Source organism: Asterias amurensis, chromosome 1, assembly GCF_032118995.1.
Source record: "Asterias amurensis chromosome 1, ASM3211899v1".
NCBI classification, from domain to species: domain Eukaryota; kingdom Metazoa; phylum Echinodermata; class Asteroidea; order Forcipulatida; family Asteriidae; genus Asterias; species Asterias amurensis.
The window spans coordinates 25,761,776-25,777,197 of NC_092648.1; the positions used below are offsets into that span (position 1 = coordinate 25,761,776).

The window sequence follows — 15,422 nt, forward strand, 5'->3', positions numbered from 1 at the left end:
GGAGTTTAAAGTCACCTGGAAATAGAATTATTTTTCTTTCAAACATAAGAGTATATGCTTACGAACAATAAAACAATTTTTTTAGTAATTGTTTGTCTCGATTTATATGTTTAAAAAATATATAAAGTTGTTTGGGGGCTGACTCCGCCTACCCCTTTTGTGACGTCAATCGAGGCAGACTTTGCCTGCAATGCGTATAGTAAACACACGTGCAAAGTACATGTACGTCCAAGTCGTGAGTTGGTACATTTCAAAAAGTGTTTTTCTGCATTCAGCAGCAAAACACCTGGTCGTACAAACTCACGACTTGGTCCGTACATGTACTTTGCAATTGTGTTTACTCTATGTATTACAGGCAAAGTCTGCCTCGATTGACGTCACGAACAGCACCCTCTCGGGTCGGGGTCTACTCTTAAATTTGTAAATAACATAAGAACTGATTTTTTAAAACCTTAGTTAACTGTTTATTCACATTCCACTCATCAAAACACATATATTAGTGACAAAAGCTTTATTTTGAAAAAATACCACTTCCAGGTGACTTTAATAGAAATTACTTTAAGAAATGTAACACGTAATTTTTTGTCACAATTTGAAAAGTTTTTGATGTCATTATGTTCAGCACCACACACCATGGGCCCAGTTTCATAGAACTGATTGAGCAAACCATACATGTATTGTTCACAAGTTTACTGCTATGTATGTACATGTAAAGCAAAATTGAGCAGGATACTAGTCCCAGATAGTAATTGCAGGCATGATATTTTTTAGTCTGTTCCGATATTTTTGCCCTAAGATAAATGAGAAAACTTGTAATTAAAATGATAATCCACATTCATGTAGGGCTTCATAATACTCAGTGTTTCTTAGCACTTTATAAATATTAATAAAAACAACAAACTTGCGGAATAAACATGTGAAGAAGAGCAATCAGGAAGTTTAACTTTTAAATAGGTATGTTTTCAATCTATTGTTGAGATATTGAGAGTCGGGGAAATCACTTTATGACAATGGGAGATTGGATATTTGTCCACAAAATAATTTGGAGCGATGGGTAGTAAGACGGTATGATCTATGAGGGTTATTCTTTACACCACAGTGAAAGCCATTGGGTGGATTTAAAGGAACACGTTGCCTTGGATCGGACGAGTTGGTCAAAACAAAAGTGTTTGTAACCGTTTTTTATAAAATGCATATGGTTGGAAAGATGTTTTAAAAGTAGAATACAATGATCCACACAAGTTTGCCTCGAAATTGCGTGGTTTTCCTTCTACTGTGCGAACTAACATGGTCGGCCATTTATGGGGGTCAAAATTTTGACCCCCATAAATGGCCGACGTGTTAGTCGACGAGGTAAAAGGAAAACCACGCAATTTCGAGGCATGTTTGTGTGGATCATTGTATTCTACTTTTACAACATCTTTCTACCCATATGCATTTTATAAAAAACGGTTACAAACGCTTTTCAAAGACCAACTCGACCGATCCAAGGCAACGTGTTCCTTTAAAAAGAACAAGTTTAGGATTTTTTGCACACAAAAAATCTTCAGTGGCCTGACGTTTCGACCCAAAGTCTTTCTCGGGGAAACAAATTTTTTTCGGACAGAACTTTAAAGGCAGTGGACACTATTGGCTTCCTCTGAAGTACATGTAACATAGTTTTTGAGAATGAAGTTATTTCTCACTAAGATATTTGAATTGAATTCGAGACCTTAGCTGAGGTCTTGAATTCAAGCATCTGAAAGCACACAACTTAAGCAACAAGGGTGTTTTTTCTTCCGTTATTCTCTCGCAACTGCGACGACCAATTGAGTTCAAATTTTCACAGGTTTGTTATTTTTTGCATACGTTGAGATACACCAAGTGAGAAGACTGGTCTTTGACAATTACCAATAGTGTCCAGTGCCTTTAAATCAGTTGCAAAACAAGAATGTGGCTATAATGGCTGTGCTGTGATCATTTTGTTGTTCAGGATTTGTTATGTCTGTCGTGGTGTTTTATTTTGAGACATACCAATGTTCTTCAGTGTGTCTCCAAAGTATTGTTTCTCAAAGCTAGACACACACACAACCTGTAGTTCTCTTTTCTCGGAGGACCAATGGAAGTGCATTTTGCAGACCTACCTAATGGGACAGCAAAACGGACTGCAAACCCCAAGTTGGTTAAAGGGTTTCGGTACTTTTTGTATGACACAAAACACAATGTCCACAGATTTACATTAAACTTGTACGGTTTGAAGGTAATGATGGTACATGTAGTAGATAAAGCATTTCTGTAAAATATTACTTACTGAGCTGCTGTAGTTGTTGAGAAATGAGTAAAACAGTTTCACGAAAATTACGTTTGCATAACGAATTTACGCGACGCTCCTGAAAACATTTCTCTGTGATTTTTACTTTTTTTCTCCTCAAAATTTTGATGACTAATGAAGTTGAAACTTCTACATGTATAGATTAATACGTCTTCATTTACAATGAATATTAGAGATTCATATCGTTGCCAAAAACTTGATGTACAAAAAGTAGCAAAATCCTTAAAATAGGACTCCCTGTTTACTGCCATTCTTGATGACATTGCAAATCAAAAATCCTATTGTGCAAGTCTCGTCAACTGAGCCCCAGGAACATTTAGAAATTGCAGGGCTCTCCCAAGAATTTTTAAAAACTGTGGGGTATTCTGGACCCAAATTTAGAAAGTTTGGCCAAAGGAGGCTGAATTGAAACACATTGTTTAATTTAAAGACACTGGACACTGTTGGTAATTATCAAAGACCAGTCATCTCACTTGCTTTATCTCTACATATGCATAAAATAACTAACCTGTGAAAATTTCAGCTCAATTGGTCGTCGAAGTTGCGAGAATGAAAGAAAAAGCACCCTACATGTAAGTCACACAAAGTTGTGTGCTTTCAGATGCTTGATTTTGAGACCTCAAAATCTAATTCTGAGGTCTCAAAATCAAATTCGTGGACAATTACTTCTTTGTCGAAAATACGTTACTTCAGAGGGAGCCTTTTCCCACAATGTTTTATACTATCAACAGCTCCCATTACTCGTTACAAGTAAGTTTTTATGCTAACAATTATTTTGAGTAACTGCCTTTATTAGATGTTAAATTTACATCGAGGATAAAGAATATTCAGTTTGGTTTTACCCATTTACACCGATCCACCGATCCACTTTAATGGTATATTATTTTAGGCCCATGATTAATCAACAGTTTTGCGTGATTCAGGATTTTTTAAGACCTCTGCGAGTCTTTAGATTTACTTGAAATAGTTAAGTAATCATCAAAAGGAGAAAGAAATAGTTGACATTGTGTACCAACCTGTAGTTCTGTGATGATTCATCAATGAGTCTGTAAGCCTCCTGCCATCAATTTCACAAAACTCTTCCTCACTTAAGACTAATCTTAGGACTTAGGACGAGTCCCAACCCTGCACTGGAGCATGAAGACCTTATAAGACGAGTCCTAACTCTTTGTGAAACCGACCCCTGATCTTTATTATCAGAGAGGGTTCTTGATTTAGAATGAGGAGGGTAACCCACAGGCCCATAGGAATTTTTCATCGTTAACAAATTTAGATTTTACAAAAAAATTTCTTTTTGTTTTCTTGACACGGTTGCAGATCCTCCCAAAGAAAAAGTTTTCAAAGTCCGGGAAAATGCAATACGTAAGAGAAGAGGAGCAGTGCGAAGGAGGGTTCACCAAATCAACGGGCACAAGTTTATGGCCACGTTTTTGCGACAGCCAACATACTGTTCACACTGCAAGGATTTTATCTGGTAAGTTTTACTAAAAAAGCTCCTGAAATGGACACGTTGCCTTGGGCCAGGCAATTTGGTCTATGAAAAGACTTTAAAAGGGTTTGTTGCAAAATGCATGTGGTTAGAAAGATGTTTTAAAAGTAGAAGATCCACACAAATATGCCTCAAAAATGCATGGTTTTCCTTATATGTCGTGAAATAACACAAGTTTTTGACTCCATAAAGCAAAACCACGCAATTTCGAGGCACATTTATGTGCACTATATTCTACTTTTAAAAAATCTTTTTAACCAGATCAATTTCATAAGAAAGGGTTCCAAACGCTTTTAACGGACCAACTCGACCAATCCAAGGCTACGTGTTCCTTTGGAAAATCATTGGGTATGTCAAAGACAAGTTTACACTCTTTTTTTGACCCCACTGCAAACATTAATGATTTGATGATGTTAGTGAGCCCTAATGGAATAACCTCAATGGGCCAATCATATTGTTCACTGCCACTGAATAAATTTATTAACCTCTAGGGTAACAGACTGGGTAAATTCTTAATGATTTGGGGTTGAATAAAGAAACTTTACTAGAGCGGGGTTTGAACCAGCGACCTCTGGATTAACATGCCAGCTCTCTTAAAGCCATAAGACACTTTCGGATCAGAAAAAAAGAAAAAAGATTTACAGATTTACAAATAACTTACAGGGTTTACAGAAGGTAATGGTGAAAGACTTCTCTTGAAATATTGTTCCATGAAATGCTTTGCTTTTTGAGAAAACATTTAAACAATATCAATTCTCGACATCGAGAATTACGGATTTATTTTAAACACAATGTCATGACACGGCGAAACGTGCGGAAAAAAAGGGTGGGTTTTCCCGTTACTTTCTCTCGACTCCGATGACCGATTGAGCCTAAATTTTCACAGGTTTGTTATTTTATATAGAAGTTGTGATACACAAAGTGTGGGCCTTGAACATTACTGCTTACCGAAAGTGTCCGATGGCTTTCCACTTACTGCTGCTTCCCATGTTGTATTCTAAACTTGGGTGTGATGCCTGCATGGGTACACAGCAGCTAATACTTGTATAGTTTCTGACTGGCACCACGAGCAAAGATATTGACAAAATAGGGAGACTGCCAACATAGGGCTAGATACATGTAGCTCAGTTGGTAGAGCGCAGGCACGTTAATTCGGAGGTCGTTGGTTCAAATCTTGCTCTAGTCAAATCTTCTTTGTTCAATCCCAAGTTATTTTAAAAAAAATATAACATAAGAACTACAAATTTACAAAACTTGAAACAAAAACATTGTGTAAACCATGAGGTGATTATTGTTAGAGTGTCAAACAAGCCTACTTCTTGATGAAGTCTGAATGCCATGGAAGCTACAGTGAAATCAAATGAAAAACAAAATCCTGAAACAATTGTGTAAATTGTTCACCAACAGTTGAATGTGTTTTTCCCAAAAGGAAATGGCAAAGTTTTGAGAGTTTGAGCGATAAAATCCTGAAACAATTGTGTAAATTGTCACCAACAGTTGAATGTGTTTTTCCCAAAAGGAAATGGCAAAATTTTGAGAGTTTGAACGATTCCAAACTCTTGAAAATCATACCGTTAGGACTCCCTACCCCTGAACCACATGACCATCACACAATCCAAGTATTTTTGTCTCCCAAAGATTGGATAGCATTTTCCAAAATTGAGGTTAAATTCTTATGAATTTGAATGAATCCTGGACCTCTTGGTGAATATACAGTAAGGCCTCCCTAACCCTGAACCACATACAGACCATCACACAATCCAACAATTTTTGTCTCCCAAAGATGGACAGCATTTTCCAAAATTGAGTTGAAAACCTTCATGGATTCATGCATGAACTTGATCACCGGCTCTTTCCCACCATACCTGTACATCTATAATACTTAAATCAGATTTATGTGCCATAATTTCAATTAGTCTCTCTCTCTAGTAAAATGCAATGGTATCGTGTGTACACAAACAGCACTCGTCAATCTGTTGTTTTCAAAGGCATTTAATACTCACATGTAGCACGTGATTAATTGTGCTTTTTCGAAACCCCATGAAGCAAGCGATTAATTGTGCCTTTTAGAAACCACATGTTACCAGTACATAGACAAAAATCTATATAAAGAAATCAGAACCAATTAACACGTATTATACATAAATAAACCCTGGATATGGTATTCTGTGTGGTGTAGCTCTCTACCCCTCTCTTTCCAAACCGTTAGCTCCCCACAATGAGGGACTTCTAGAGAAGAAAAAGAAAAAAAAGGGCTAATATCTCAAACGACGATACCGAAGGACTACAATCGGCCTCAATGACAGCTATATTAAAGGAGCAGAGGTCCATCATCATTGAATAAGCAGTTACCATGGCAACGGGACCGAAGCAGCCACAAAACTGGGTTAATGTATAATGCAATGATATTGCACCCTTGACGGGAGAACTGATGGAGTGATGCAGGACATCTTACGAACACCGTACATACGTACATGTACGTACAGTGCATAGTGGGGGGGGGGGGGGGTCTCCCTGCTGCTGACTCGCCGTGCACGCAGGGTACGAGATGATTTCGGTCGTGGTTTTGTTTCAGTGCAGGGTTGCATATGAAACTAGATTTCTAGAGATTGGTCTAGTAACTTAATTATGCAGTGATTCCCACTGGCAGTTTGGGCTGACACATTCAAAGGGAAACGCAGAATTGATTCATTTGTCTGGTGCGCCTGTTGCAACTCAAGGAAAAAAAAAACAAAAAAACACATACAAAACCAAAAATGCTGCTGCAGTGTTCTGAGATGAGCATTATGTATGAGTTACTGGTGCATTGGTGAAATGGTTGCAAACAACAAAAGGCAATATACCTGACTAAACAAAGTCATGTCATGTTTGTAATTATCTTGTTTCATTATGTATTTACACAATATAGCATTAGGCATTGCTGCATAAAGACAAATACAGAAGAGATCAATGCAAATATTAAAAGTACTCTTTTTCATTTGTCGATTAGCCGAAGGCAGATTGTTAAATTTTTGAATTGGCGCAACTCTACAAGTTGAATACGTTGTACATGGTTGAATAACTGTAGGCATGTGTATGTAAAATAAAATGCTGTACAAGTAAAATACTGTACAAGTAAAATGCTGTACGCAGCAGAAATAATTCAGCAGTAAAACTTCACATTGTTTTAAAAGGATGGGATGTGATTTCGAAGTTTTTGAACGGAATTTCATTATTTTTTTTTGGCCTAAAAAAAAAGGGAACTCATTTTTGTTTTAACCCCCTCCCCCCATTTTTGTGCTATTTATTATTTATTAATATTTTTGTTTTTATACATGTAAATAAAATAAAATTAAAATAATAAATAATAATAATAAAAATCCAAACCAATACCCAAATTAGGCATATTACTCAATTGGGATGTGAACCCACAGTCCCAACATTCTACATGTATGTCAACCACTAAACCACTGAGCATGTCTGATGAAAAGAGGCCAGTTCGAATCCTGTTCTACTTAGCAGCAGTAAAATTTGCAGTGGGGATAGACCTTTATCACGATGTCACCATATTGGTCATGTTCCCTGTTTCCAATAACAGTAATGGGTGGTAACATTCATTGCACTTAGCATGGCACCATACAGGGCCCAATTTCATGGCTCTGCTTACTGTAAGCACAGAATCGGCGCTTACAGAAGCAGGGAATTTGTATTTCACGGGTTAGCGGCAAACTTTGGCTTTTGCGCGCGTGCGTTCTTCACGTTACTAGGCATTCTACGCTAACAAGGCTAGCGCAGAAATTTGACGCTTGGACGTAAACGGGGAATTCGCAGAATTCGGGGAATCGGCGGTAAGCAGAGCCATGAAATTGGGCCCAGATTGTTGGTTCGACCAGCCTCAGTTTGGTTACAATGAGTTGGATTTGAGTAAAATCAAGATGGCCACACCATGATAAAGGTCTATAGAGAAAGGTTCTTTTGATTTCACATTGATGTGTGATAAGCAGGAACTTCATGGAGGCAGCGAATGCAACTGCCTCCATGCCCCCTGTCCATTGCCTCTGGTGCCCTTATAACGATACAGATAGACATTTACCAATTTCCTCATAGGGTGCCCTTTACAAAGGAGAAAATGCCTTGGTGCCCTTGCCCTTTCAAAAACGAAGCATACGGGCCTGGATAAGCCTTGCAGTCCTGCAAAAACCAATTAATTAAAAAATACACATACATGGTAAAAGTAGTCCAAACGCTTTCATTAGAAAGAAAGATGTACATGTTGATGCGCATGATTTGAGCCATGAAACTATTTTCATAAGTTGTATTTGGCCTTTAAAGGCAGTGGACACTATTGGTAATTACTCAAAATAATTATCATCATAAAACCTCACTTGATAATGAGTAATGGGGAGAGGTTGATAGTATAAAACAATGGGAGAACGGCTCCCTCTGAAGTGATGTAGTTTTCGAGAAAGAAGTAATTTTCCACAAATTTGATTTCGAGACCTCAAGTTTAGAATTTGAGGTCTCGAAATCAAGCATCAGAAAGCACACAACTTCGTGTGACAAGGGTGTTTTTTTCTTTCATTAATATCTCGCAACTTCGACGACCGATTGAGCTCAAATTTTCACAGGTTTGTTATTTTATGCATATGTTGAGATACACCAACTGTGAAGACTAGTCTTTGACATTTACCAATAGTGTCCACTGGCTTTAAACAGCCATTAAAGGATGATCTCAAATATATAGATAATTACAGTTTTCTAATAGCTGCAGTCCATAGGAAACAAACAAAAATATAACGAGTCTCTTACCTCACTTTAAAACATGGTAAAAATGGGTTTTTCTCAGAACGCTCCAAGCCGAATTTCTGAAAAACGCGGAGTCAAATAAACCCGAAGGACAAGGAATTGTAACGTCAGTGGCGGCTATTTGATGTGGAAAATAGCGCCCTCAGTTTGCCAAAGCTTGACAACTGTGTTCAAACATTAGGGGAAAATCATCACTTGCGTCAAGGGGTCATTATAATAGATAAGCCGTTTTCGACTCTCGGCTGAAAAAGCAGCGCAGCCGGGTGCATTTTTGACTCAAGTTATTTATTACTAAATGCAAATTTTGAGAGGAAAATGGTTATTAACCTGTATCTACGATGTTTATTTGGCCATAAAAAGGTAATAGTTGAAATACTCAGATCATCCTTTATTGGCTGTTTAAGGTTTTATTTGTGTTTTATTTGTCCTTTTGTTGGGGTGTGGTGTCATTCAAGGAAGTAAAAAAGTCTGGCCATGCAACCAAGGTAATGATTTCAGTAACCGGACTAATGTTACGGACTAAAGGTATTGGCGCACAATTTCACACGAATCGGCCGGATCTCGCTAGCTTGAGCATGTTGAAAATCCTGCTGACATGTACATTTCAACAAAAATGGAACTGTACAAAATGTAGTAATTTATGCCTCAAATGAAACGTGAAGTTTTGACTAATACAATGTATTTTGAATAATTGGTATTGATGCTTGTACTTTTCTTTGATTTGTTTTCAGGGGTTTTTACATGCAAGGGTATCAGTGTCAAGGTAAGTGTAATAACTCAGGTCAAAATTCCAGTTGAACCCAGTTAACTGGGAACAACTGGTTTAACTGGATAGTGACCAAACTCGTCCATTTTCCATATTAACTGTGTTCAACTAGGTTTAAATAATCCAGTTGGTTTCTGTCCATTTTCCATATTTAACCAACTGGTTTTAACTGTGTTTAACTAGTTTATCAACTGGTTTCAACTAGTTCCAGTTAAACCCAGTTTAACTAAGTTCAACTGGAATTTTGACCTGGGAAGGTGGTTATTATTACTATTTACTCGAAACCAAAACACTACATGAAAGGTACAAGGAAGAAAAGTACACAGAATACAAGGTAAAATGGAGCTATAAAGTAAAGGTATACAGTAAAGTTAAAAAACGTAAGCTAAAAATAAATACATGCATGTACACACACAAAATTAACATGCTATTGAAGAAAGGCAACTTTAGTGGGCCATCACCAAACAAATAATATACATTTTATTTTTGTTCAAATTGTTTTGTTTGTATTTTAGTGTTCGAATCATTAATTTTCCGCGTTTTCAATTCTATAATTTGTATCATTGTTGGGATGGACAGTATTCAAATCAGACATTATTTGTAGATTTTCTTCTTACGTTTTGGTCCATCACCAGGCCTGGAATTTCATCTTTGAAAGGCTATTTTCATTTTGCAAGGGGCATTTCCATTTGAAAATCTTAAAGTCAATGGGGAACTTTTGAAGGGGCACCAAGGCTAAGATCAGGGCAACATAGGCCATGGCCGCCGTGGCCTGCTCGTAAAACGCAGGCATGCGATTCACAACATTTTTAGTTCACGCTTTTTATCCATTGACGACACCAGCCCCCTTTCCTCGACACCACTCCCCCTCCTCCACCCTAGGCATTTGGGATGTACCTCAGTAAAGAGTCTGCTTCATCCAACCTCCAGCCCCCTCCCTGCTCAACAGAGCAACCTCCTCCCATTCAAGAAGAAAAAGATTGTCCCCCAAGACTGCGTCCAAGACTCAAAGGGCAACATTGGCATTTCTAGCTGTGAAGATCTTCTCAGTTGTTCACATAGGGCCCCGCAGCACACTGCAGTGCATTTTGTTCAAAATGTATCAAGCGGAGAGATTTTTAATCAATGCTTAAAGGGTTTTGATACCTTTTGTAGGTCAAGCTTTTTTTTTATCAAGAATCCCTACTCACTGTGAATGAACGCAATTTATGTATAGACTAGAAGTTTCAGCTTCGTTGGTTGTCAAATTTTTTTTAGAAACAAAAAATGAAAATCACAGAGCACTATTTTCAAGGGAGTTGCATAAATCCATTGTACTTCTATGCTAAAAAATGTTTTGTCTCACTGGAAAATCATAACATTGTTGTCCTCAATTGGCCCAGGTGAATTAGTTTACATTTTGTGGGTTGTTTTGGTTTATTGTTATTTTTTCATGTTTTTTTTTTTTTTGTTTTTTTGTTTTTTTTTTTTTGGGGGGGGGTTGTTTGTTTGCCTGTTTGTTTATTTATTAAAAATGCTTCACTTTAACAAAGTACAAGCTTACAATGTAGATCAGGTGAGCTTTTTTAACACTACCTCCCAAAATATGTCACTAGTGACTATCTTTGAAAATAACATTGTTAAAAATGTTTCATTCAGGGTTATTTTTTGTAAAAATCTGTTTTTCTGACAACAAACTTTTGAATGCAATGTTCTCTTTTCAGTGTGTACGGTAGTGGTCCACAAAAGATGTCATGAGCTTGTAGTAACGAGGTGTCCAGGACACAAAGATGATATCAAAGAGGTGAGTGCGCCCTCTTGTGTCCAACCTGTGGTCATCTTCTGCCATGTTCTGCATGTGATGATGTACATGTGCATGGTACACGATACCGGGTAGTACATGATATCATGTATAGCCCTAGCCTGAACATCTGACGCCACACTTCGAGGCTTGTGAATAACGCCAGAGAGTTGCCTCTAGCACCTTTCCCTTACATGTACATTCATTTCATGCACAGTTGTGCAAGTAGATGTACTGTACATAATACACAATCTGGTGGACACTAATAATAATAAGAAGAAGAAGACTTGTAATGCGCACTTATCCAGCCTGCTGGGTGTTCAAGGCGCAATTAAAACCAACAACAAACAAAACAAATCAAAGAAAAACAGACAAAACAAAATAAGTCCTTGAAAACCTGTGACATAAGATCAGTTTTGAGAAGAGATTTGAATGTTGTGGTACAAAGACAAGATCTTAGATTAAGTGGTAGAGAGTTCAGCTGAAGAAAAAGACCTGTCTCCCCATGAGTGTCAAGACGTGGGTTCAATGAGAAGAAGCATGGAACTGCATGCAGATGAGCGAAATTAAGCTTTGTTTTGATTGGTCTGAGGTGATGTTCGCAGCTGCACTCACATCACCCCAGACCAATATGTAAAGCAACGCCTCTGCACGTTTGTCCATGACATCATTGTATCCAATAAAAATCACATGTTCTTAAAAGCAAATTGCAATGCCATTACCCGGGTTTTTGCCAACCTAGGTTGGAAAACTACATATGAAAATTCATAAATGTAAAACAAAAACAGGTAGCTACATGTACTGTTAGTAACAAAGTTACACAAATATTCAAAAAATAGTGTTGAATTTGTTAGAAACAAAGCAACCAATCAATGGAGTTATTTTTGTTTGTTAATTGAATGTTTGCAGAAATGGTGAATTTTGAGATAATTTAAAACACGATATAGTATTTTACCTTCCATCATGTCCATGCCAACCAGCACGCTTTGGTTATTATTAATGGAAAGGTCTATACATGTTGCTGAATGTGACCCAACCTGAACAGAGTCATTGACATGGCTGTAGACCAAGAGATTTCTGACTGAAATTCATCTTGAGCCATGTTCTCTTTTTCTTAGAAATGGCTCCCCCCCCCCTTCAGTGTGTTAATCTTGTTAACAAGCTCAGTATTTTACATTTTAACAGACTCTGCTGATTTAATCACAAGTGAAGATGGTGAAATTTGACACTTTTAAGCAGGCTTTTTACACACATTTGTACTCACAGGGACCGGGAAAGAATGGTTCAGGGGTTTCTTTCCTTTTTTGGGGGGCGATTCAAATAAGGTTGTAATAGTATACGATAATGATATTTGTATTAAGTATTGCGATGGAATCATGACTCCGTACTACTTAGCACTGACTTCAGAAATTACATTTACTCTCACTGGGGATAACCTAATAAAATGATTGGCTATTCATGCTAAGGAGTAATCTGATACACAAAAATGATGTCGCATCACAGTGAATATTGGTGTGGTCAAATACATGTAGTATCCAATTATAATTTACCTTTGCACAGCGATGCTTACCTCTCCGGTCTGTAACGATTTGGTCGACCTAGGCTCAATTTTAAGGCTCTGCTCTGCTTACAGTAAGCAAAAAAAAAAACCAGGGAACCAGACCATGGAACTAACATAGAATTCATCTTTTATCCATCACAGCCTATACACCCATTGGTTACCCTCCATGAGCTAAACTGCAGTGAACAGATTTGAATCAAACTTAAATACTTGAGTGTTGAATGTTCATCACACACCGTTTCTTTGCTTTGTTCTCGTATGACCCTTTTGGGGGGTTGGGGGGGGCATGGGTGGTTTCCCTAAACAAAATTAATTGTCACAGTTTTGATGCTTTGTGCTTTTTTTTTTTTTTTTTTTTTTTTTTATCGGGGGGTTGGGGGGGGGGGGGTTGTTAATTCTGATTCCCACACATGTTCATCATTATTGCATGCAGCTTAGTGCCAAATTTCAGTGTGGTTCTCTTTTTTCTTCATTTGCTTTCGTTTCTCAGCTACTAGCTCTTGGCTATATTTTCCCAGTAAAGGCTCCAATTTCTTCAATCATCCTATACACAACCTGGGAATCTCAAAATTAATTGCGGCCAGGTTTGTTCTTCTCCTATTTGGGTACAGCATCCCTTGACTTTAAGATGTGGGTTAGATTTCCAAAACATGAGAAGCACATGGGGACCATTCAATAGGGGACCAGGCAACAGTATGCATCAAGTGACGGTTCATTTTCCCTTTTGAGTGTCAATTTTCTGAGTTGACATTTCAGGTCGGGAGTTTGCTCTCTGATTTTGGAGGTTTTTTTTTTTTTGGTTTTTTTTTGGGGGGGGGGGTTTCTTTTCTCTGATTATAGGTGTTTGGCCAACAGTCGACAAATCTATTATTATTATTATTATTATACTGAGTACCGTTATTGCTCTCACGTCTTCTTCCTTCAGCCTGTACCTTCCCATTAAGGTTTCACGAAAAGAGTCATGTACATGTAGACTTGAAAATTACCATATTACCTTAGACCTTAGTGTGTATTAAAACAGCAACTTTTTTTACATCTACTTTTACTGGATTAAAACAATCAGACGGCTCCAAAAACCAAAGTATACCTTCCCTTTAACATTTGAAATTTTCACAAAACTCTTTTTCTGGGAACCGTGATCGACAGCTACTATCGTTGCACGATATGAAAGCTCTTGACCTACTCTTAAGATCTTACACAGAAAGTGACCACATTTGACCTTATAGGGACACGTTGCCTTGGATCGGTCGAGTTGGGCCATGCAAGCGTTTGAAACTGTTTTGTTATGAAATCGACATGGTTAGAAAGATAGTAGAATACAGTTGATGTACTCATTTCCAAGAGGACTGATGGTTCTCTTGCACACTCCGTGTACAGAAAACCCATCCACATACCGCTACCTCAACGCTCGGTCATTCCATCCTCCTGTGAAAGCCTCAGTGAACCGGACCCTACTTCAAAGGGCACACATTATTTGTGACAAGCAACATTTACCTAATGAACTGGAGCACCTTAACATGTGCTCAAAGAGAATGGGTATAGACCGAACAAACGAGAGTCCCTTTCCAAACACAACTCTCAGTCTGCACGATCCAAAGATATGCCCATTGCGGTCAAAGATATGCCCATTGCGGAAATCAAGATCGAGAAACTTACGCACAAGCTTGTTTTAGTCGCGCAGGGGAAAAGCTTTTTTATTGGTTGTTGAGGCATCAGCTTCCTCTTTAAACTGCGTCACGCGTTAATCTAACACCCTCGCGACCATTGTGCGTCCGCGTATAAACCAGATTCTAGTAGTTCCACATTCAGGCCTAAATTTACAACAGGGGTTTCAAAAAATTGTACATCAAATAAACACCCTTGTCCCAGAGTTCTACTTTCGTCTATACATAAACTATAACTGATTAATTGTATATTTGTTTTTAAAGCCAAAACTAATTTAAACAAGCTGTAATGAGCATTTTATTAGATTCACCATTAATAATAATTTAAATCAAAGATTTGATTGCGTAAAAATAAGTTTGTCGTTTGTCATGTTTTCTCGCTGCACACGAGACTTGCACAGTTTATTATGACTTCATGCGATGCAAATGCGATGCAAATTTGACGTTAGTGTGACGTCACAACTTTGTTTTCGCTGCGAATATTCACAAGAGTTGAGCACAGCTCAATGCTGCGAATTTATGACGTCAGCATTCACATAGCATGTACGCATTTGCAGGAAATGAACTAGGCTTTAAGCAAGGCTATGAAATTGAACTCGGATCTGACAATGGGCTGTAAAACTGGGGCTTGATTTTTGCACAGATTTGTCAATTGGACTACATGTATGTAAATTATAGCGAAGAATACATTTACAGTACGTACAATCTGTACACTCCGGTGAATCATACCAGCCAAGGCAATTATTAAATTGTATAGAGTCATCATATGAAATGAGCAATACCACAAGATGAATTACTGCAGCTAGATGTTTTTTTTTCAATCTCCTTGCTCTTTATTTTCATAACCATGATTTCCCCTCCCCCACGCTCCAGCTCCCCATACTCCTGTTTGTGAAAAAAAAATCCACAATCCACAGTAGCATTGTAATTATGAACCATGCGTCCCCGGTAACAGATAAAAAGCAAAACGATTAAATGCAATTATTGATTGGTAGAGACTGCAATCAGGTGGTTCCCTTCTTCGCTACCCCCCCCCCCCCCCCCCCACCGCAAACATCCTCCAATA

The 15,422-nt window shown here is 37.9% G+C and overlaps 1 protein-coding gene across 2 annotated transcripts in view; it reads left to right on the forward strand.

Moving 5' to 3' along the window:
- LOC139934540 (calcium-independent protein kinase C-like) overlaps positions 1-15,422 on the forward strand; it is a 98,277-nt gene that overhangs the window by 47,819 nt on the left and 35,036 nt on the right. For both annotated transcript variants that reach the window (XM_071928807.1, XM_071928799.1), the window contains exons 3-5: positions 3,629-3,785; positions 9,317-9,348; positions 11,055-11,134. In XM_071928807.1, coding sequence (XP_071784908.1) covers positions 3,629-3,785; positions 9,317-9,348; positions 11,055-11,134 — 269 coding nt within the window. The remainder of the gene's footprint in view (positions 1-3,628; positions 3,786-9,316; positions 9,349-11,054; positions 11,135-15,422) is intronic.